At 38.6% G+C, this 22,636-nt stretch overlaps 1 protein-coding gene and 1 long non-coding RNA gene across 4 annotated transcripts in view; one reads left to right on the top strand and one right to left on the bottom strand.

The window, feature by feature from the left end:
* AK5 (adenylate kinase 5) overlaps nt 1–22,636 on the bottom strand; it is a 257,507-nt gene that overhangs the window by 219,352 nt on the left and 15,519 nt on the right. For all 3 annotated transcript variants that reach the window (XM_027058833.2, XM_027058834.2, XM_027058832.2), the window contains exon 5: nt 22,427–22,540. In XM_027058833.2, coding sequence (XP_026914634.1) covers nt 22,427–22,540 — 114 coding nt within the window. The remainder of the gene's footprint in view (nt 1–22,426; nt 22,541–22,636) is intronic.
* Nucleotides 2,518–22,619, top strand: LOC113599613 (uncharacterized). The gene is made up of 3 exons (XR_008294988.1): nt 2,518–2,664; nt 10,691–10,857; nt 22,238–22,619. It is a non-coding gene; the product is annotated as an uncharacterized LOC113599613 (long non-coding RNA).

Below are 22,636 nucleotides of genomic sequence, written 5' to 3'. Positions count from 1 at the left end.
TAAGAAAATTGTCTTCATATATGATTCAAAATTATTTTCTTAAATAGAAATACATTTACTCAGAAGAGAAGAACCAGACAATATACTATTTATAAAACTCTTAGACATGCTTGGGAAACAGTTATGAAGAGATGACTATGAAGACAAACAATGATTTTGAAGTAAACATCACAGAACTTGTAAAGCTAGATGTGACTTATCTTTTACAATGAACCCTTTGAGAAATTAAAAATTCATTTTAATGTGCTCTCTACTGTTCAAAATGCCTTTTGGATCTAACAGAGAGGTTTGTTTCAATGGTCAATCCCAGTCCTTTGAGCCTAGACTCATCCTTTTTTAGTGCTCAGGGAGACAATACAGTTTGGTAGAAAGAGCACTGGGCTTAGCAGTGTAGGCTGCTTATTCTAGCTCAGGCGTTTGAGTTACTTGCTCTTGCCCCCACATTAAGTAGATTTGTGAAATCCAGCCTGTCACTTAACTCCTCTGGGCTTCAGTTCTGTCATTTATAAAATGAGATCACTAGCCACCAAATTTTTTTGATTCAAAGATTGTTTTAAAGGTTTTTAAAAACAAACCCTAAGACTTTCCATGTTGTAAAAGCTGTACTTTCACTGTCAGCTGAGTGAGAAAATGATAATTTTGCCTGGTTTTGTTGGTCTCTGTAATGACTCAGCCACCTCCAGAGTCAGGGACCATCAGTTATGATATTCAGGATAAAGTACCCTCTAAAATTTGTGCTTCTATGAATCTGTACACTCATGGAGGGCATTATTTTAAGGATGAATGGGAAGTTATTTTTTGGCTATGACTCATGGGGAAAAAAAACCTGAGGACTACACCAGATTAAACGCAATAATCAAAGGCTACTTACCACATTAGAACATTAGTTACTACCACTTTTCTGATGCAAACATAAGCATATTACCCTTTATCCCATCCTTATATATAGACAAGTACTAATGACTATGTATTCAAACAATGCTATTAAAAAAGATGTTACCCTTCTAAGTCAATATTTTAATAAGGAATTATCATGGGAAGTGAATTAAACAATAAGCCAGAGGTGGCTCACCCTCTGTGTTCATTATACACAGAAATTTGTTGCTAATATATAGGACTAAAATTGATTTGTACACTGACCTTGTATTCTGTGACCTTGCTAGATTTCTGAGTTTGGGTAGTCATTTTGGTTTTGTTTTTTTTTTAATTTTTTTTTTCAACGTTTATTTATTTTTGGGAGAGAGAGAGACAGAGCGTGAACGGGGGAGGGGCAGAGAGAGAGGGAGACACAGAATCGGAAACAGGCTCCAGGCTCTGAGCCATCAGCCCAGAGCCTGACGCGGGGCTCGAACTCCCGGACCGCGAGATCGTGACCTGGCTGAAGTCGGACGCCCAACCGACTGCCCCACCCAGGCGCCCCTTGGGTAGTCATTTTGTGGATTCCTTGGGATTTTTTTTTAAACAATAATGGCATCCACAAGAACAAACAGTGTTACTCCTTCCTTTTCTATATTTATGTCTTTTATTTTTCCTGTCTTAATGTGTTATTTAGAACATCATACAATGTTCATAGAAAAATTTAAAAATTTTTATGTTATTCTGATGAATTGACATTTTTATCACTATGAAATGTTCTTCTTTATCTTTGGTAATACTTGCTATCTTGTAGTCTACTTTATCTAATAACAGTTAAGTAGCTCCAGCTTTCTTATGTTTAGTATTTTCATGGTATATCTTTTTCTGTCCTTTATTTTTAACCTGTGTCATTATTTTTTTTAAAGCATCTCTCATAAAAATAAAGTATGTTTGTTTCTACTCAAATAATGGAAATACCAGCTGAATCTTTCTGAAAAGGTAGGGGTCCTTTTTAGTGTAAATATGACATTGTTTACTCATTTTAGAAACCCGGCATCTCTGACATTATTTTCTCACAACATGGGGCACATGTGTATACATATTTACTCTTCACAGAATGTAATGTGCTTATAGTCAGTGAGGCTAAATTGGTAGGATCTGAGAATAGCATCTTGGGCTTCCAAAATATATGACAGCCAGCTTAATTTGAATTTATATTTTTGGTAATTACTTAGGAGACTCAAATTATAACTGTATCTGCATTTTCTCAAGGAACTGGCCTTTTCTATTAGAGACATTAAGGGAATTGGGCCTGGAAATTAAGGAAATACAGTAGTTTATATGAGTGAATCACTGTGGAAAAAATGTAAGATGTTAACATTGGGAAAGCCTTTTGTCACTCCTCCTTATCAAGCATTCCAGAGAAATGAAACCAATGCATGCTGGCATAAAAGAACAAGGATATAGTTACTGAACAATTACTATATGCAGCGCATCGTAGGGCTATGAGGAAGACAAAAGTTGGTACAAGGCTCTCCACCTTAACAAATTTGTATTTGTGCTATATATTTTCCTTAGGCCTCTAGAGCTCCATCTTCCACCATTCTCTCCCCAACTCTGTGCCTTGGGCTGCGCTCTTCTGGAACAAATCAATGGGGTCCCTTGCCCCCTAGCTTCCAGTTGGTTCTGGCCTATGGTGAGCATCAACAGACGATCCAACAAAGGGAAGAGTGGAAAGTCTGGATATTTATTCCCTTCGCTCTCATCCTATGGGGGTCATCAGAGGCTGGCTACCTCTCTTCACTGAAGGTAAGGCTCCTGTGAGGAAGCTTTCTTCATATATCTGCTTCTTTTTCTGGGTTCAAGGAACTGCTTCCCCTTTTTGAATCTGTAGCCGAGGAAGGGTAACAGATCTTACTTTTACCAGCCTTGTGATATTGAACTAACTTTTGTAGTTTCCACAGGTCCTATGTACACCTTTTTGGTAGTTCCTTTATCAAGTGCTCTTCTGTTTAGCCTACCTGAGCATGCTACATCTTTCCTGTTGGAACCTGACTGACACAGCAATCTGATGAACTAACAGTTAACAATTTCAGGTACCATATGCTAAGTGTCATATAAATGCTAAAGGCAGTTACATATTTTGCTGAACAAGCTGAGAATGAAGAGAAATCTCCAAAGCTTGGGATCCTAAAGGAAACGGTCCAGAAGATGGTAAGATTAACCAAGCTGTAAAAAATTACTATCAAGGAGAGTCAAATAGAAATGGGGCAAAGACGAAGTGTATTCAAGGGATGGCAGTAAGACCAACCAAGTCCAGCTCAGATCAGACTGCCTGGGGAATCTGCACAGAGACACAAGACCCTTATGACATTAATACTGAGAATACATCTTATGTGAAATTGCTCCCATTCTGAGGAATTTCTCTCCCGCTCAAGACAGGAAGGGTAAGATGAGTGAAGATGACATTATTGGGATAACTATGGATGTGCTCCAATTTCAGTAATTTAGTATTATTAGCAACAGCCTGCTTTCTCCATAACTATGGCAACATGCTATGACTGAGAACCTCTGCTGTGTGCACTTACACACTAAGTTGAAGTCTGCACTTTAGTGTGCTTAAGAATCAGCTTTGATAAAGGTTTTTCACTTGCTAACTTGCACATTCTTGGGTTCTACATACAAGAAATTTTAATTCAGTAATTCTATGAAGGGACCTGAACAATCCACATTTTTAAAAAAGGCATGGACTTCATTCTGATACAAACCATATAGGAAGAAACATGCTTGTGGATAATAACTGGCATAAAGAATTTTCAACCAAAAGAATGCATTAAGACAGTGGTCTTTTAGAAAGATTAATCCGGCCACAGGATACAATACAGACTGGGTATAGAGAGAATAAAGACAAGGAGGGTAGAAAAGGGAGGGCTCTAAAAGTTCACATAGATGGATGTGAGCACCTGGCCTGAGAAGACTAGGAGGAAAGGAAATGAAGAGAAGAGACAGATAGGAACAAAGTGAAGACTGAGAAGGTATTTCCTTACTGAGTGTTGTGGTGTGGTGGTTTAAAATACATCAAGTTTTTTGTGACACTCTCCCTATAAAAAAAATAGTGGATTCTTATTCTTTTCTCCTGTTTTCTGTAAAAAACAGAAAGTAATGGGAATGATGTGTGGCTTTTGAAGCTGGGTTAGCAAAGGCAATCAGGCTTCCTTCTGGCTCTCTCGGGTTCCATGCCTTTGGAGCTCTGAGCTGCTGTGAAGTGCAGCCACCCTGAGGCCTCCATGTAGTGAGATAAGACGTGATGCCTGAGAAACTCCAGCTGTTCTAGAACTTCCCAAAGTAAGCATCAGACAGGAGAGTAAAGAAGCCTAACTCTGACCACTATTTAAATACAATGTCAAGGGGGGCGCCTGGGTGGCGCAGGTGGCGCAGTCGGTTAAGCGTCCGATTTCAGCCAGGTCACGATCTCGCGGTCCGGGAGTTCGAGCCCCGCATCAGGCTCTGGGCTGATGGCTCAGAGCCTGGAGCCTGTTTCCAATTCTGTGTCTCCCTCTCTCTCTGCCCCTCCCCCGTTCATGCTCTGTCTCTCTCCCAAAAATAAATAAACATTGAAAAAAAAATTAAAAAAAACAAATACAATGTCAAGAGAGGTCTTGAGTCAAAACCAGCCAGCTGAGCAGTTCTTGATTTCCTGATCCATAGAAAGCACATGAAATTATAACTATTGTTGTTTTAAGCCAATAAATAAATTTTGCATGATTTATTGTGTAGCAACAGTATCTAGTTTACTAGATGACTCTGATTTTATCTTTCTATGAAATTTGGAAATTGTCTTTTCACTTTATATAGGACAGTTATAAAAACCTCAGCAGCCTTTTTACCTCAAATGGTCTTGTAGTCATAGCTCATCACAATAAAAAATAAATGAATAGTTATCTAGTAATATATTCTCCATTTGAAAACCTAATTATTAAATAATTAGAAGCAAGCTTTTAAGCCAACAGTTCTAGGGGAAAACAACCACATTTCCTTTAATATTTTGCACAAAAGTACTAATGCTGAGAAAAAAATTTGTGTAATTAAAATTAAATTACTCCCCCTTAGGAGCAAATCAAATTTGTCCCCCTTAGGAACAGCAAATCAAATTATGTCTGTCAAATCAATTCACTAGGCAAGTCGGATGACAGCCCTCTGAGGATTGCTTTTCTTTTATCTCTAAGTTGTTGTGTTTTTTTTCAAGCCCTCTATCTAGCTGAGGATGTTTCATATATCCAATCTCAGTCATTCAAATTCAGAACCTAACTCTATGTTTAGACTCCTTTTACACGGCCAAGTTGAGGCTAAATGATAGATCCTAGAGGAAATCACAGCTAGAAAAAGAAAAACATTTCAAAATAGTTGTATATACCCGCCCCAGCAGGCCTCACCCTCCTTGATCCCACAACGTATGACAGGTAGAATTCTTAAGGTCTGTGTGCACTCACGGGCCCAACCCTCAGAAGCACAATTCCCCAGTCCTTTGTCTCTCACTCAAGAAGCCTGAGGGAATGCAAATGAGCAAGAGTGGCATGATTGTAGGGATAATCTTGGGTCCCTCACTTCCTTTAAAATCTATACTCCCGGGACAGCTGGGCGGCTCAGTCAGTTAAATTTCCTACTTGGGCTCAGGTCATGATCTTACAGTCTGTGTGGGGCCTGGAGCTGCTGCAGATTCTGTGTCTTCCTCTCTTTTTGTCCCTCCCTCCTTGTCTCTCAAAAATAAACATTAAAAAAAAAGTTTTTTAAATAAATACTCCCAAGCTCTGGTGAAAGCCAAGGTGTCTCGGGTCGCGGGCTTTAAAGTCCTCTCTCCATTACCTCTCCCATTCGACCATTCCACAATAACATGAGTAAAAATGCTTACTAATCACTAGGACTAAATATCAGTACTTCAACTCAGATCGTCATACCTCAAAACCACAAATAACACACCTCAGGAAACAAACTATGGTAAACTGCTGATTTAAACAAGTTTGAATTTGTGTTAAGTGATTACTTAAGTTATTTCCCAAATGATCTCTGAGTGTTACAAATCAGAAATATTTAATCCCTCGTCCATGCCACCTTTAGTGGGTTGCGGGCACTCCAGGAGGATAGCTGGAGATGATGAACGGGAGTGCAGGGATCTTTTGTTTAAATTATTTTTTTAGGGTCACTTGGGTGGCTCAGTTGGTTAAGCTTCTGACTTAGGCTCAGGTCATGCTCTCGCACAGTTTGTGAGTTCGAGCCCCATGTCGGGCTCTGTGCCGACAGCCTGGAGCCTGGAGCTTGCTTTGGATTCTGTGTCTCCCTCTCTCTCTGCACCCCCCCGCCCCCCGCCTGCTCATGCTCTGTCTCTCTCTCAAAAATAAATAATAAAAAAAATATTAATAAAAAAATAAATTATTTTTTTAATTGGCCAGTAAAAGAAATTAAGCTTCACAAGTATTTAATATTTAGACTGACAGTGTGGCCTGCACTATGTCAGACAGTCATGTCACCTACATAGGGTCTACATATATTTGTGAGGTTGTGTGTGTGTGTGTGTGTGTGTGATAAAACAATAATTAAAATCAGACACAGTTGAGACAAGTAGCACTGCAGGGTATGGACTCCAGTGCCTTGTAAGGCCCAGGCTGGTGATAACAAGAGTGAGAGTGATAACAAGAGTGGGAGTGAGGGACAGCCATGAAATGGATATCACCCGTGCTGTCTAATGACAGCAGCACTACCCAGGTGGAGAGACGTGAACTGGGAGCTGCTAAATCACTAAGGTTGCAAGACAAGGCAGAAACGGGATTTTTATCATGAAATCTCCTAATTTTAGAATTTAGTACACATTTAAAAAGTTGTCTGATGCCCAGTCAGCTTGAGTTTGTGACCTCAAGGTTAAAGAAAGCTAGTGGTTTAGAATATCTGTAACCCCTCCTTTGAAATCCTAGCTCTGTGCACCTGCTGGTGGCCTCAGGCAAGTTACTTAACTTGTCAGAGCTTCTGCTTCCTTATCTGTAAAGTGGAATAACAATGGCTAGTGTTGGGAAGTAAAGTGATAGCATAATAAAAATCAATTATACAATATGCATATTCAAATGTAAGTTTCTAGAGACAATATACTTTGCTTGTACCAAAAACATAATCAAAAGTATAGGAGCAATGGAAACATCAGGCTAGCTGAACATCAAATGGTATCAATAAATACAACAGAAAGTGAACGGATCTTTCAGACATTTGGGTCACAGAAGCATAAAACACATACATATCTTTATTATACTTGGAAGAAAACCAACCAGCATTATCATCAAGGAAATTGTGCACAGGTCCCCAACAAGGCAACCACAGGCAACCAAAACATTCCTCACATGAAAATCACAAGCCTAGCTAGGAAACGGAAGGAGGCAGCTCTGTGGGACCACTCTCAAGGAAGGAGAAACTGGCAGGAAAAATGGGTGAAATCAAAACAGGGTACACAGAATTGGGGAAGTTTGGTCTTGCTGAATTGTATAAAACCAAGATGCATACCGAGAACACCACTACTAACCTGTGGGCTTCCAAATGCTTCTGCCCCACAGTGTGAATGTCCACAACCTAGCTGACAGATTGCTGACATGGTTCCAGCCATTCTTAGCAGAAGAAAAATTTCTTTCAACAGAGTCTTAACTGGAACCTCAAAACATAAAATAAAAGCAGAGTTGTTCTGGGCTGCTTTAACACCTGAAGGTGGCCCCTACGGGCTCCATCAGTCAATTTGAAAAACAGCCCCTAGAAGGAACCAGAATGTCCTTTTACCTTCAAAACGTCTGACACACAGGAGGGGAGAGCTAGTGAGAGCCCTTCTGCTGTATATAAATGTATGGAGTATTTATTCTCAACATGTCTAACAGTAATTAATAACCACTTCCTGTGGTTGAGTCGTTACTATGAGCCATACATTGTGCTAAGAACTATAGATATGTGATCTTATTTCATTTTTACAGTAGCCCTGTGAGGTATTTTTATCCTCATTCTTCAAAGGAAAACACTGAGGCCTCTAGAGGGTTCATATTTCAGCCAAAAGCATAGTGAATGAGAGTCAAAACCCACTGTATTCCGTTGGCATTATAACCAACTCCACTGATTTATATGAAGGTGTGAGAAACTGAACTCATGATCACTTTGGAAGCAGTCCCTTGAGTCCTTCCTTTTCTGGATAATTCATGACATTAATAATTATTTTCCACTTCAAATCAACAAACACTTAAGAGAACCCAACATAGTAAAGATATGTGCTAAATCAGCAGGGCAGGTGTGGGCATCATAGGGGTGGTAGAGGCGAGAAATAAAAAGAATGGAGGAAAGTTTACAGCATGAATAGAAGCTTAACTGTAGGAGAGATAGACAGACACACTCACTAACACAAACAAAAATTCCACAAATATCAACTGAGAATTGTTTGGGGGAAAAAAGTAGCTTATTTGTAATAGCAGCACACTAGGAACAAAACTAACAAAAAGTGTACAAGACTTTTCTATGGAAAACCACAATGTTACCTACTGAAGATTCAACATAAAAGAAGACCTGAATAAATGAAATGAGGGGTAATGTTCATGGATGGGAAGATGTCAGTTCTCTGAAAATTAACCTATATGTAATCTACAGTGAAATTCAAATAAAATCTCAACAGCATTTTTATGGGCCTGACAAATTGATTCTAAAATTTGTAAGAGTATATGTATAGGCATAGCCAACTTAGAAAGGAAGAAGGGGAACAGACTGCCCTTCAGGCATCAGGATATAACTTATAGTTTTTTGTTTGCAACTATGATATTGATGCAGAAAAATATAAACTGACAAAAGCAATAAGTAGGAAAACCATAGAGCAGACCCATGTCTACCCAGGAATAAGTCATTTCAATGAGGAAAATACATGCTAGGTAACAAGTAATCTTTGGACCACTGGATACATTTTTCATTTCCACCTAAAACCTATAATAAAATTCTATCTTCACTTCAGACTATGCACAACAATTAACACCTGAACCTTCAAAACAAAATTAAAAATAACTAGAAAAATATAGAATATTTTTATGAGACTGCAAGGAAGTCTGTCTTTCTTAAGTCTTTTCTTAAGACTTAAATGTAAAAGCCAAAAAAAAATGCTGATAAATTTACCACATTAAAATTTAAAACCTCAGTAGGACAAAAGATAGGACATGATTCTATATGCTTCTCAGTCATGATTAAAAAAATATATAAATGGAAGAAAATATAATCAAGATACATAGCAAAGTATTGGTATCTAGAGTGTCCAAATCAATAATAAAAACTCAAACAATCCATCAGAAAAAAAGGTGCCAAGGTTATGTTTTGGCAAATCTCAAAAAAGGAGATACAAATAGCCAATAAACACATTTTAAAAACATTTCAGTTCATTAGGGATTTAGGAGAACACAAATCAAAAGAGCAATACAAAAACATTTCTAATCCATCAGGTAGCCTAAAATTTAAAAAAAAATTTGAAATAAGTATTGGTTAGGTGTGGAGAATGGGAAAAAAGTAATCACAAGTTTATGGGACCACTTTTTAATATATTTTTAAAAATCTAAAATATAGATTTTAAACTACACACACACACACGCACACACACACTCCCTCTACTTTAGAAAATCCTTTTCTATAAATATTCTTGAGAGATCTTTTTGATACATGCAAAGGAGGATGGGTTCAAGGATGTTAGTCATAGTATTGTTGGTAATGACAGAAATTTTAAAGAAATCCAAATGTCTACTAATATGATACATTTATAGAATATAACATTATGAAGCATTTACAAGAATGAGCCAAGCCTGTTTGTTATCAACACAGATAGAACTCAAAAACAGAATGCACAGTGAAAAAAGCAAGTTAGGGGATGATATAAATAGCCCTGAGGAAATAGCAGTAGCAGGTCACTGTGAGAAACAGGAAGCAGTCTGGCATTTAGAATGTAAAAGTAGATACATAAAATTGGAAAATTAGCTGGGGCCAGATAGTTGAATATATTATTTACTGTCATATTTATAAAACACTAGATTTAGTGTGGGCTTTCCTCCTCCATTTGCAACTGAGTTATTGGTTTCAGCACCACTGAGTTATTGGTTTCAGCTTTACTATTTGTAATAAATCTTCAGTACACAAATCTAGTGCAGAGGTTCATCCCATGAACTATGAAATTCTGCAACCTTTAAAAAATACTTTGCTTAGGCTTCCACCTTGGACTCTGGGCTATCCAGCAAAATCTTGGCTACACTATATGTTCTCTTGGTGGTGGAAAAATCTTAGGCTTCCCATTCTTGCTCATCTTGATTCCTTCCCCCTCACTAATCTGTTATTTCACCAGATTGCATTTAGCAACATACAACAAGAAATAGATTAACCCTAGATAGAATTGACCAGTTTGCAAACGGATGAAAAGAAGGTGTCTAGTAACTTAGATCTTACCAGGTTCAAAAAAATCAGCTGCTTCTATACCTACAAAGAGCAGAAGACAAGGCTATTGTCACTCAAAGGACTCCCATTAACACCCTCCCCAGCTATCCAAAAAAAGGGGACACACCCCTGAGGCAAAACCTAAATTAAGGATGCTGCCTATTGTTTTATATGGCTTCAAAGTAACTACCATCAAAATATCTGTACCTAGAAAAGAACTTTGAGTGTAGTTATCAGCACATGGAACTAACTGGAAGCAAAAAGAGCAGATGCTTACCAAACTTTTGAGGAAAGTTTTACCAAAGCAACCATAAGCCTAGCCAGAAAAAGCTTGTTTGTTCATTTGTTTGTTTGTTTTCAAATTAAGAATAGCTCCCAGGAGGAGCCAAGATGGCAGAATAGCATGGAAGTTTTGTGTGTGTCTTGCGTCCATGAAATACAGGCAGACCAACACTAAACCATCCTACACACCTAGAAAACTGATCTGAGGATTAACACAACAATCTGCACAACCTGAACCACAGAATTCAGCAGGTATGTAGCACGGAGAGCTGAACTTGGGGAGAGAGAAGCTGGTGGCAGGCAAGGAGCCTCCTTTGCAAGCAGAGAGAGGATGGAGACTAGGGCAGGGGAGAATATGGGGAAAAGCACCCCTCCCCAAAAGCAGCTGGAGAGAAAGTGGAAAATTGGAAACAGCCGCAGGGACTAAACTAAAAAGGGAGAAAGGAGAGAGTTTAAATTCCATTAAGACTGTAAACAAGGGGAGCGCAAAGGCTGCAACTCCGCAGCTCGATAACTGGTGGTGCTCTGGTGGGAAGGGCAAATCCCCAGGAACAGAATGCGATCCAGGAGGTTCTCGGGCCACATGGGGAAAAGAGGTTCCACTGTTGGAAGGACTTTTGGTAGAGACTGTTGAAGCCACCTGGTCCCAGAAGACCCCAGAAAATGGCCACATTCGCTGGTGCTGGAACAAGGTCGTTAAGGGTGAAGCCTGGTGCCAGATGTGTGTTGCGATTTTCCATAATCCCTGAAACACTGCTGCTACACTGTCTCTCGAACTTTTTCTGGGGCAGGCTGGCACCTGGCCGCAGTCTCCGGGCACTGGCAGCAGCAGGGTCCTGTGAACTTACCTGGGTGCGGCCGGCATTCAGCCATTGCTCAGTGACACCCTCCGCAGAGGGGCGGAACAGGTCAAAGCCGCAGTCCTTCACACGTAAGGGGCCGGGGAAAACAGCCGCATCTGAGACAAAACTCGGGAGAGAGGTACTGCCTGGGGCCTGGTCACGGAGAGTGAAAAAGCAGGGAGAGGACAAGAGCTGAAGACAGAGGACGGGTGCGCGATTCGGAAGAACAGACTGGGTAGCGAGAGGCGCCATTTTCACCACTCCCACACATGCGTATACGCACCTACGAGTCCCGCAACCATCCACCCCAGTAGGCTAGCAGCGCCATCTAGTGGAGAGCGGAGGTGTTACACTGAGTCCCGCCCAACTGGGCCAACTTCACTCTCCAAGAGCACAAGTCTCACCGCCGGCTTGGTTTACGGACTATAAAGCGCTACATAGACTGACTTCTAGGAAAAAAACGATGCAATTTCAGCCCTACTTCAATCTGTTAGCACGTTCATCTATTCAATTTTCTTTTTTTTTCTTTTTCTTTTTCACTTCTCTTTTTCTTGAATACAGAAAAAATTCATTTTTATTTTCAATTTTTATTAAAAATATTCTTAATTTTTATTACTATATTTTTTAGTTTTGTGTAAATTTTTTCAAATTCCATTTTACTTCCATCGTTTTATTTTAGTCTACTTCAGTGTATTCACCTTTTCAAATTTTCAAACAATTTCCTTTTTTTCTTTCTTTTTATTTTTTCTCTTTTTTTGTTTTTCTGTTTATTGAATGCGGAAAGAGAAAAACTTCATTTTTACTTTCAATCTCTATTAAAAATATTTTTCTTTAATTTTTATTACTATATTCTTTGCTTTTATGTAAATTTTTTCAAATTCCATTTAACATCCATCATTTTTAGTCTACTACAGTGTATTCACTTTTTCAAATTTTCAAACAATTTCTATTTTCTTATTTATCTTTTTCATTTCCTTTTTTCTTAAATACAGAAAAAGAAAAAAATCATACTTATTTTTAATTTTTATTAAAAATATTTTTCTTTAATTTTTTTCTACTATATTTTTTACTTTTGTGTATATTTTTTAAAATTCTATTTTTGCCCATCATCTCATTTTAGTCTACTTCAGTGTATTCATTTTTTCAAATTCTCAAATGATTTCCTTTTTCTTTTTTCTTCCCCCCCCTTTTTTTCTCTAATCTGTCAAACCACTTTCAACACCCAGACCAAAACACACCGAGGATCTAGCATCATCTATTCGATTTTTGTGTGTGTGTGTGTGTGTGTGTGTAATTTTTAATTTTAATTTTTTTAATTTCAATTTTTCTACCTCATTAATTACTTTTCTCCCTTCAAAATGGCAAAATGAAGGAATTCACCCCAAAAGAAAGGGCACGAAGAAACGACAGCCAGGGATTTAACCAACACAGATACAAACAAGATGTCTGAACCAGAATTTAGAATCACAATAATAAGAATACTAGCTGGAGTCGAAAATAGATTAGAATCCCTTTCTGCAGTAAAAAATAGCCACAATGAAATTAAAAATGCCATAACTGAGCTGCAATCACGGATGGATGCAGTGGCGGCAAGGATGGATGAGGCAGAACAAAGAATTAGCAATACAGAGGACAAGCTTATAGAGAATAATGAAGCAGAAAAAAAGAGGGAGATTAAGGCAAAAGAGCACAATTTAAGAATTAGAGATATCAGTGACTCATTAAAAAGGAACAACATCAGAATCATAGGGGTCCCAGAAGAGGAAGAGAGAGAAACAGGGGTAGAAGGGTTATGTGAGCAAATCATAGCAGAAAACTTTCCTAACCTGGGGAAAGACACAGACATCAAAATCCAGGAAGCACAGAGGACCCCCATTAGATTCAATAAAAACTGACCATCAATAAGGCATATCATAGTCAAATTCACAAAATACTCAGTCAAGGAGAGAATCATGAAAGCGACAAGGGAAAAAAAATTCCTAACCTACAAGGGAAGACAGATCAGGTTTGTAGCAGACCTATCCACAGAAACTTGGCAGGCCAGACAGGAGTAGCAGGATATATTCAGTGTGCTGAACCAGAAAAATATACAGCCAAGAATTCTTTCTCCAGCAAGGCTGTCATTCAAAATAGAAGTAGATATAAAAAGTTTCCCAGATAAACAAAAATTAAAGGAGTTTGTGACCACTAAACCAGCCCTGCAAGAAATTTTAAGGGGGACTTTCTGAGGGGAGAAAAGATGAAAAAAAAAAATATATATATATAAATACCAAAAGCAACAAAGATTAGAAAGGACCAGAGAACACCAACAGAAACTCCAACTCTACAAGCAACATAATGGCAATAAATTCATATCTTTCAGTACTCACTCTAAATGTCAGTGGACTCAATGCTCCAATCAAAAGACATAGGGTAACAGAATGGATAAGAAAACAAGACCCATTTATATGCTGTTTACAAGAGACTCACTTTAAACCTAAAGACACCTTCGGATTGAAAATAAGGGGATGGAGAAACATCTATAATGCTAATGGTCAACAAAAGAAAGCCGGAGTAGCCACACTTATATCAGACAATCTAGACTTTAAAATAAAGACTGTATCAAGAGATGAAGAAGGGCATTATATCATAATCAAGGAGTCTATCCACCAAGAAGACCTAACAATTGTAAACATTTATGCACCAAATGTGCGAGCACCCAAATATATACATCAATTAATCACAAATATAAAGAAACTCATCGATAGTAATGCCATAATAGTAGGAGACTTCAACATCCCACTCACAGCCATGGACAGATCACCTAATCAAAAAATCAACAAGGAAACAATGGCTTTGAATGACACACTGGACCAGATGGACTTAACAGATATATTCAGAACATTTCATCCTAAAGCAGCAGAATTTACATTCTTCTCCAGTGCACATGGAACTTTCTCCAGAATAGAACATATACTGGGACACAAATCAGCCCTAAGTAAGTACAAAAAGATTGAGATCATACCATGCATATTTTCAGACCACAACGCTATGAAACTCGAAATCAACCACAAGAAAAAGTTTGGAAAGGTAACAAATACTTGGAGACTGAAGAACATCCTACTAAAGAATGAATGGGCTAACCAAGCAGTTAAAGAGGAAATTAAAAGTATATGGAAGTCAATGAAAATGATAACACCACAACCCAAAACCTCTGGCACACAGCAAAAGCGGTCATAAGAGGAAAGTATATAGCAATCCAGACCTTCCTAAAGAAGGAAGAAAGATCTCAGATACACAACCCAACCTTACGCCTTAAGGAGCTGGGAAAAGAACAACAAATAAAACCCCAAACCAGCAGAAGACAGGAAATAATAAAGATTAGAGCAGAAATTAATGATATCGAAACCAAAAAAACCAGTAGAACAGATCAATGAAACCAGAAGCTGGTTTTTCAAAGAATTAACAAAATTGATAAACTACTAGCCAGTTTGATCAGAAAGAAAAAGGAAAGGACCCAAATAAATAAAATCAAGAATGAAGAGGAGAGATCACAACCAATACAGCAGAAATAAAAACAATAATAAGAGAATATTATGAGCAACTGTATGACAATACAATGGGCAATCTGGAAGAAATGAACAAATTCTTAGAAACATATACACTACCAAAACCGAAACAGGAAGAAATAGAAAATTTGAACAGACCCATAACCAGTAAGGAAATCAAATTAGTAATCAAAAATCTGCCAAAAAACAAGAGTCCTGGGCCAGATGGCTTTCCAGGGGAATTCTACCAAACATTTAAGGAAGAGTTAACACCTATTCTCTTGAAGGTATTCGAAAAAATAGAAATGGAAGGAAAACTTCCAAACTCTTTCTATGAAGCCAGCATTACCTTGATTCCAAAACCAGACAGAGACCCCACTAAAAAGGAGAACTACAGACCAATTTCCCTGATGAACATGGATGCAAAAATCCTCAACAAGATATTAGCCAACTGGATCCAACAATACATTAAAAAAATTATTCACACGACCAAGTGGGATTTATGCCTAGGACGCAGGGCTGGTTCAATATCTGCAAAAAAATTAATGTGATTCATCACATCAATAAAAGAAAGGACAAGAACCATATGATCCTCTCAAAAGATGCAGAGAAAGCATTTGACAAAATACAGCATCCTTTCTTGATAAAAACCCTCAAGAAAGTAGGGATAGAAGGAGCATACCTCAAGAACATAAAATCCATATATGAACGACCCAACGCTAATATCATCCTCAATGGGGAAAAACTGACAGCTTTCCCCCTAAGGTCAGAAACAAGACAGAGGTGTCCACTCTCGCCACTGTTATTCAACATAGTATTGGAAGCCTTAGCCCCTGCAATCAGACAAAACAAAGAAATAAAAGGCATCCAAATCGGCCAGGAGGAGGTCAAACTTTCACTCTTCGCAGATGACATGATACTCTATATGGAAAACCCAAAAGATTCTACCAAAGAACTGCTAGAATTGATCCATGAATTCAGCAAAGTTGCAGGATATAAAATCAATGCACAGAAATCGCTTGCATTCCTATACACCAACAATGAAGCGACAGAAAGAGAAATCAAGGAATCGATGCCATTTACAGTTGCACAAAGAAACATAAAATACCTAGGAATAAATCTAACCAAAGAGGTGAAAAATCTATATGCTGAAAACTATAGAAAGCTTATGAAAGAAATTGAAGAAGATGCAAAAAAATGGAAAAAGATTCCATGCTCCTGGATAGGAAGAACAAATATTGTTAAAATGTTGATACTACCCAAAGCAATCTACATATTCAATGCAATCCCTATCAAAGTAACACCAGCATTCTTCACAGAGTTAGAACAAATAATCCTAAAATTTGTATGGAACCAGAAAAGACCCCGAATAGCCAATGTGATTTTGAAAAAGAAAACCAAACAAGAGGATCACAATCCCAGACTTTAAGCTATACTACAAAGCTGTAATCATCAAGACAGTATGGTACTGGCACAAGAACAGACACTCAGATCAATGGAACAGAATAGAGAACCCAGGAATGGACCCACAAACGTTTGGCCAACTAATCTTTGACAAAGCAGGAAAGAATATCCAATTGAATAAAGACAGTCTCTTCAGCAAGTGGTACTGGGAAAACTGGACCACTTTCGTACACCATACACAAAAGTAAACTCAAAATGGATGAAAGACCTCAATGTAAGACAGGAAGCCATCAAAATCCTCGAGGAGAAAGCAGGCAGAAACCTCTTTGACCTTGGCCACAGCAACCTCTTACTCAACACATCTCCAGAGGCAAGGGAAACAAAAGCAAAAATGAACTACTGGGACCTCATCAAAATAAAAAGCTTCTGCACTGCGAAGGAAATAATCAGCAAAACTAAAAGGCAACTGACAGAATGGGGGAAGATATTTGCAAACGACATATCAGATAAAGGGTTAGTATCCAAAATCTAGAAAGAACTTCTCAAACTCAACACCCAAAAAACAAATAATCCAGTGAAGAAATGGGCAAAAGACATGAATAGACACTTCTGCAAAGAAGACATCCAGATGGCCAACTGACACATGAAAAATGCTCAACATCACTCATCATCAGAGAACTACAAATCAAAACCACAATGAGATACCACCTGACACCTGTCAGAATGGCTAACATGAACAACTCAGGCAACAACAGATGTTGGCGAGGATGCGGAGAAAGAGGATCCCTTTTGCATTGTTGGTGGGAATGCAAGCTGGTGCAGCCACTCTGGAAAACAGTATGGAGGTTCCTCAAAAAACTAAAAACAGAACTACCCTACAACCCAGCAATGGCACTTCTAGGCATTTATCCATGGGATACAGGTGTGCTGTTTTGAAGGGACACATGCACCCCCATGTTTATAGCAGCACTATCAACAATAGCCAAAGTATGGAAAGAGCCCAAATGTCCATAGATGGATGAATGGATAAAGAAGATGTGGTATACACACACACACACACACACACACACACACACACACACACACACACAATGGAGTATTACTTGGCAATCAAAAAGAATGAAATCTTGCCATTTGCAACTACATGGATGGAATTGGAGGATATTATGCTAAGTGAAATTAGTCAGTCAGAGAAAGACAAAAATCATATGACTTCACTCATATGAGGACTTTAAGAGACAAAACAGATGAACATAAGGGAAGGGAAACAAAAATAATATAAAAACAGGGAGGGGGACAAAACAGAAGAGACTCATAAATATGGAGACAAACAGGGTTACTGGAGGGGTTTTGGGAGGGGGGTGGGGTAAATGGGTAAGGGGCACTAAGGAATCTACTCCTGAAATCATTGTTGCACTATATGCTAACTAATTTGGATGTAAATTTAAAAAAAAGAAGGAAAAAAAAAAAGAATAGCACCCAAGGAGGGCACAGTCTCAATACGTCACTGTCATATAGCCACACTGCTTAATGGACAAGAAGAATTTTTCAGAAGCCAGCAGCTTCAGAAGAGAAGAGAGAACCAGGAGTTGAAAATGGGCTAACCCAGGAAAGGATTTGTTATATGCTATGATTCAGTGACTACCATATACACTGCCAAAATTCCCTTTTCTGAATAGGAGCCTTTATTTCACTTCTCCTGGTCTTGTTCTTCCACTCTTTATTGGTGGCAGGGAGGGAAGACAACTTGATGTTTAGTCTGTAAGTGGCTGAAGAGTCTAATCTGGACTTAATGGAGAGAACTGTACATCAACTAGAGATTCTTGACTTTTGATCTAGATGGTGGGACCCTGGTTATTTTCCTTGGGGAGCTAGTGAGTACATTCTATGTGTAGGAAGAAAAGAGCATGCCAACATTTGAATGGCCAGAGAGGCAAACTGTGGCAGAACCTGCTAGTTAGTTCTCCAATGTTCCATAGGAATAAAACTGTAGCCAGGCACCTGGCTGACCAGCTGGATTATATTTCCCAGCCTGCCTTGCAATTACAACATGCCTAACGAAATTCTTAACAATGCTATGTGAGCAGAAATGGTAGATGCCACTATCCAGATCTGGGACTTCAGACCTTCAGACCTTCATATTCTCTTCCCTTCACATGCCAGTTGGAAGCCATATGTGGTGACAACCCTGCTTCGACCATACGAATGATGACAGTGTCCCAGGAGATAGCAGAACAACAACTTGGAAGGAACCATGGTCCCTAAATGACCTCAAGAAGAAAAGCTGCCCAGTCAATCTGGACTGTTCACATCGACACCATTCCCTAGGAGAAAAAATACACTTCTTTGTCCTATATGCCACTTAAGTGTTAGTTTTTTTTTTAATTTGTTTGTTTGTTTTTTTACAATGGTAAGACCATTGCTAGTATATGGCTGAAATTGGAAATCCATGTCTTCCTATACCCTGGACCTGTGAGGAAGTCTTGGGGGAAACTTCTGCACACCTGTGTATACATGTCCACATGCACACACAAAAAATAGCTGGTTAAAGAAAAAATTTGAAGAGTTGTGGTATAATGAAAATATATATTTAGTCTTTGTCCCTAATTCCTGGCACAGAGCTTCTAAAACCTTCAGAATTACCTAGTAGCAAAGTGCTAGTAGCATCTTTTGTTGTTCATAACGAACAGCTTCTGACCATACCTGAATCTAAGCTAATAAAGTGATTCTGGGCAGGGCCCAAAATAGTGTCAGGATGGGATTTGTTGGCAGAGAGATCAAAATGATATTAGAAGGTGGGAACTTTCAACACCACTCCTTGATCTCCAGGAAGGAGGTTAAAGACAGGGTTAAAAAAATTCTTCAATAATAAACTTTGGGGAGCTTTTGAGTTGGTGAACATGTTGAAGTGCTGGGTGGGGGGTGATGCACCCAGATAGAACATGGAAGTTCTACATTCACAACCCCACACCATGACCTACACATCTCTTCCATTTGGCTGTTCCTGAGTTGTACCTTTATAATAATCCCCTACATGTATGTAAAGCATTTTCCTGAGTTGGCATCAAAACTGACAAGGGTGTTGTGGGAACCCCAGAATTTGTAGGTGATCGGACAGAAGTACAGGTGGCCCTTGGACCTTGTGTCTGACCTCTGAAGTGCAGGCAGTCTCATGGGACTGAGCACTTAACCTCTAGGGTCCATACTAGCTTGGATATTTAGCATCAGAGTTGAATTCAATTATCAGGTATCTCGTTGGTATTGAGGTCTGGAGAACTGGTATGGAAAATCTGCACACGTTTGGTGTCAGAAATGATACCAGAAAAAAAAAGATACCACAAGAGCTCAAGCCTACATGGGACATGGAATAATCAGGGCTGACCCTAACAGTTTGCTTTACATAAACACCTTAAGCTTTGCCTCTGCACCCTCTGAACTCTGGCAGCTCAGTCATGGGGGCATCAACCTCAGCACAACTGTTCTGCTTATAGAGGTCAAGATCCTCTAGACTATTACAATGCCAACCTAAGAAAGATGTTAAATTGGACTTTTTCAGCCTCAAATGTATGGTTGAGAACAGTAAATGCAAGTGACTGCATATTCTACAGAGAGATACCAGACTGTCCTATAGAACTTCCTAACAGGCGTCCCCAACCAGTATTGTGATGCTTGGCCCATCACCTGAGGCTGTATAAGAGAAGGTGGAGATAGATCAGGTATCCAGAGAGTTGCTGGAGAGTTATGTATTTCTCGCCCCTTGCCCACTACCGGCCCCACCATAAGCCACAATGGGAAGAATTTCAGGAGTCTGAGACATCACTTTGGGTTTCTGAGGCTGAATCAGGCCCAAGCAGATATATGTTAAACTGAATAAAAAACTGAAATTTTTATTTTATATTGGACTGGTTTTTTTATTAAAAATTTTTTTCCAGCTTTACTGAGATGTAATTGTGGTCTGGGCTTTTTAATACCAGAAAGCAACACTATCTGTTAATATTTTAAAGTGACCAGGAGAGCTCTGAGGTCTGCCTGGTTATTATTCAAGGGAGAACAGAGAGATTCACAGTATATTTGAAAGGCAATAGAGAGAAAAAAATCAAGAAGCTTTTTCTGCTTGTGGCTGCCAAACGCATGTCATTCAATACATAGTTTGAGTGGCTTTGAGTGGGAATGCCTGCCTGGCTATCATGCTTCCACCAATAGCCAAGATCATGCAGAACGGCTGCCATAGCACCCATTTTCAACAGCAACATCAGGTGACACAACAGCAACAATGAAAAAATTGATTTTTCTAGTTTTTCTCTTGTCAGGGATGGAGCAATTAGACCAAGCCCTTAAACTGAGAAAGCATCAGAGGTCCTGGACTACTGTGGGGAGAGGAAAGCCTGAAGAGGGGAGAAAGACACTCCAGCACAACAGATGTCCCCAAACAGTCAACCTGAATATTCAAAGAGAGGCTTTATGAAGCTGTCTTCTGGCCTTGAACTGCCTAAATCCATACTTCTTTTATATAATACATAAATTTACATCTTATTTGACTTTGTATCCTCTGATATAATATCTGTAATATGTTAAAAACCTATTTAAATAAGTAAGAAAAGATAAACAAGTTCAGACACAAAATAGGCAAAGGAAAGCAGGTGATTCACACAAGAAATACAAATGGTCAGTAGAATATCTGAAAATATACTTTAGTAGTAACTTAAGAAATGTACATTTAAAAGCTGAAAGACTACTGTTTCTTACTTATCAGGTTGGCAAAAATCTTAAATATGAATTGTATCCAGTTGGAAAGGGTCTGGAGAAATTTACTCTCACTCAATATTGATGGGACTATAACTTAGAAAAAACTTTTTGGAGGACCATTTGGAAATAGCTATGAAAAATTTTAAATGCATATCTATATGACCATGCACACATGGGTGTGTGTGTGTTTAACATACAGAATATGGCCTAGATGGATATATAACAAGCTTTATAGTATTTCTATTTCTCAGGAGAGAAGGGCAGTGGAATGGAAGTAGGGTATTAATGGACGTTTACTTTTTTTAAAAAATTTTTTCATGTTTATTTATTTTTGAGAGAGAGAGACAGAGTGGGAGCCAGGGAGGGGCAGAGAGAGAGGGAGACACAGAATCTGAAGCAGGCTCCAGGCTCTGAGCTGTCAGCACAGAGTGCGACGCGGGGCTCGAACCCACTAACTGTGAGATCATGACCTGAGCCGAAGTCGGATGCTTAACCGACTGAGCCACCCAGGCACCCCAATGGACGTTTACTTTTTTTTTTTCAATATATGAAATTTATTGTCAGATTGGTTTCCATACAACACCCAGTGCTCATCCCAAAAGGTGCCCTCCTCAATACCCATCACCCACCTCCCTTCCCTCCCACCCCCCTGGATGTTTACTTTGTACACCAGGACTTAACATTTTGATGACCACATGTTATTTTTGTAATTAAAATTTTTATATGAAAAATCAGTCACCTTGGCTTTTCAAAGAGTATATATACAAAGTATTTTAAGTGATTTATTTCCCTTAAAGATATATGTATTAGGTTTTGAGCATGCATAGTCTACTGAAATTTGTGTAAATTTGGGCAAACTGAACCCTACCTTGTAATAGGTACGTGGTTTAGTATTTTACACCCCAGGGAAGAGGGCTTCCTTATTTAGTAACAATGTAGATATAGGGTGATGTTTTATTTTTGCTGGGCAGTATGGAACAAACTTGTTTTAAGTAATTAAAGATTTTAAAAGATCTTAGAAAAAGTATTTTGAAATAAAATTTAGAGAGATTTGCATTTTTTAATAAAAATAACGAATTCTATTATTAGTTTATATCTCTTCTTTTTTGGCAGAGACTGTCTCCAATTTTTAGGCATGACTGCCAAGGAAATGACCTTCTGCCAACCCATACTGGGTACTTGCCTGTCTGAAGACCAGAATTCACTCAGAATAACAGCATATCTTCCAAGAAATCTTTTTTTTTTTAACCTCAAAATTTTATACAAAAGTAGGTCATTTAAAATATAAAAAGACATTCTTACTTGGTCCTCAAAAGATAGAGCCTGGGCAACATCTCTTGGAAATCCATCGATAACAATGCCCTCTTCATCAGGTATTTGCATCAATTTCTGTTTTATCTCTGTAATTGTTGTTTCCTTTTGTAAATACAAAAATATAAAAAACCACAGTTAGTTAAACTTGCACTCACAGCTGGTACAAAAATCTTCGCAGAATAGAAACAAATTACACAG

This window comes from Acinonyx jubatus, chromosome C1, assembly GCF_027475565.1.
Source record: "Acinonyx jubatus isolate Ajub_Pintada_27869175 chromosome C1, VMU_Ajub_asm_v1.0, whole genome shotgun sequence".
NCBI lineage: Eukaryota > Metazoa > Chordata > Mammalia > Carnivora > Felidae > Acinonyx > Acinonyx jubatus.
Note: the sequence above shows the minus strand (reverse complement) of the source record. Positions and strands in the feature narration are given on the sequence as shown.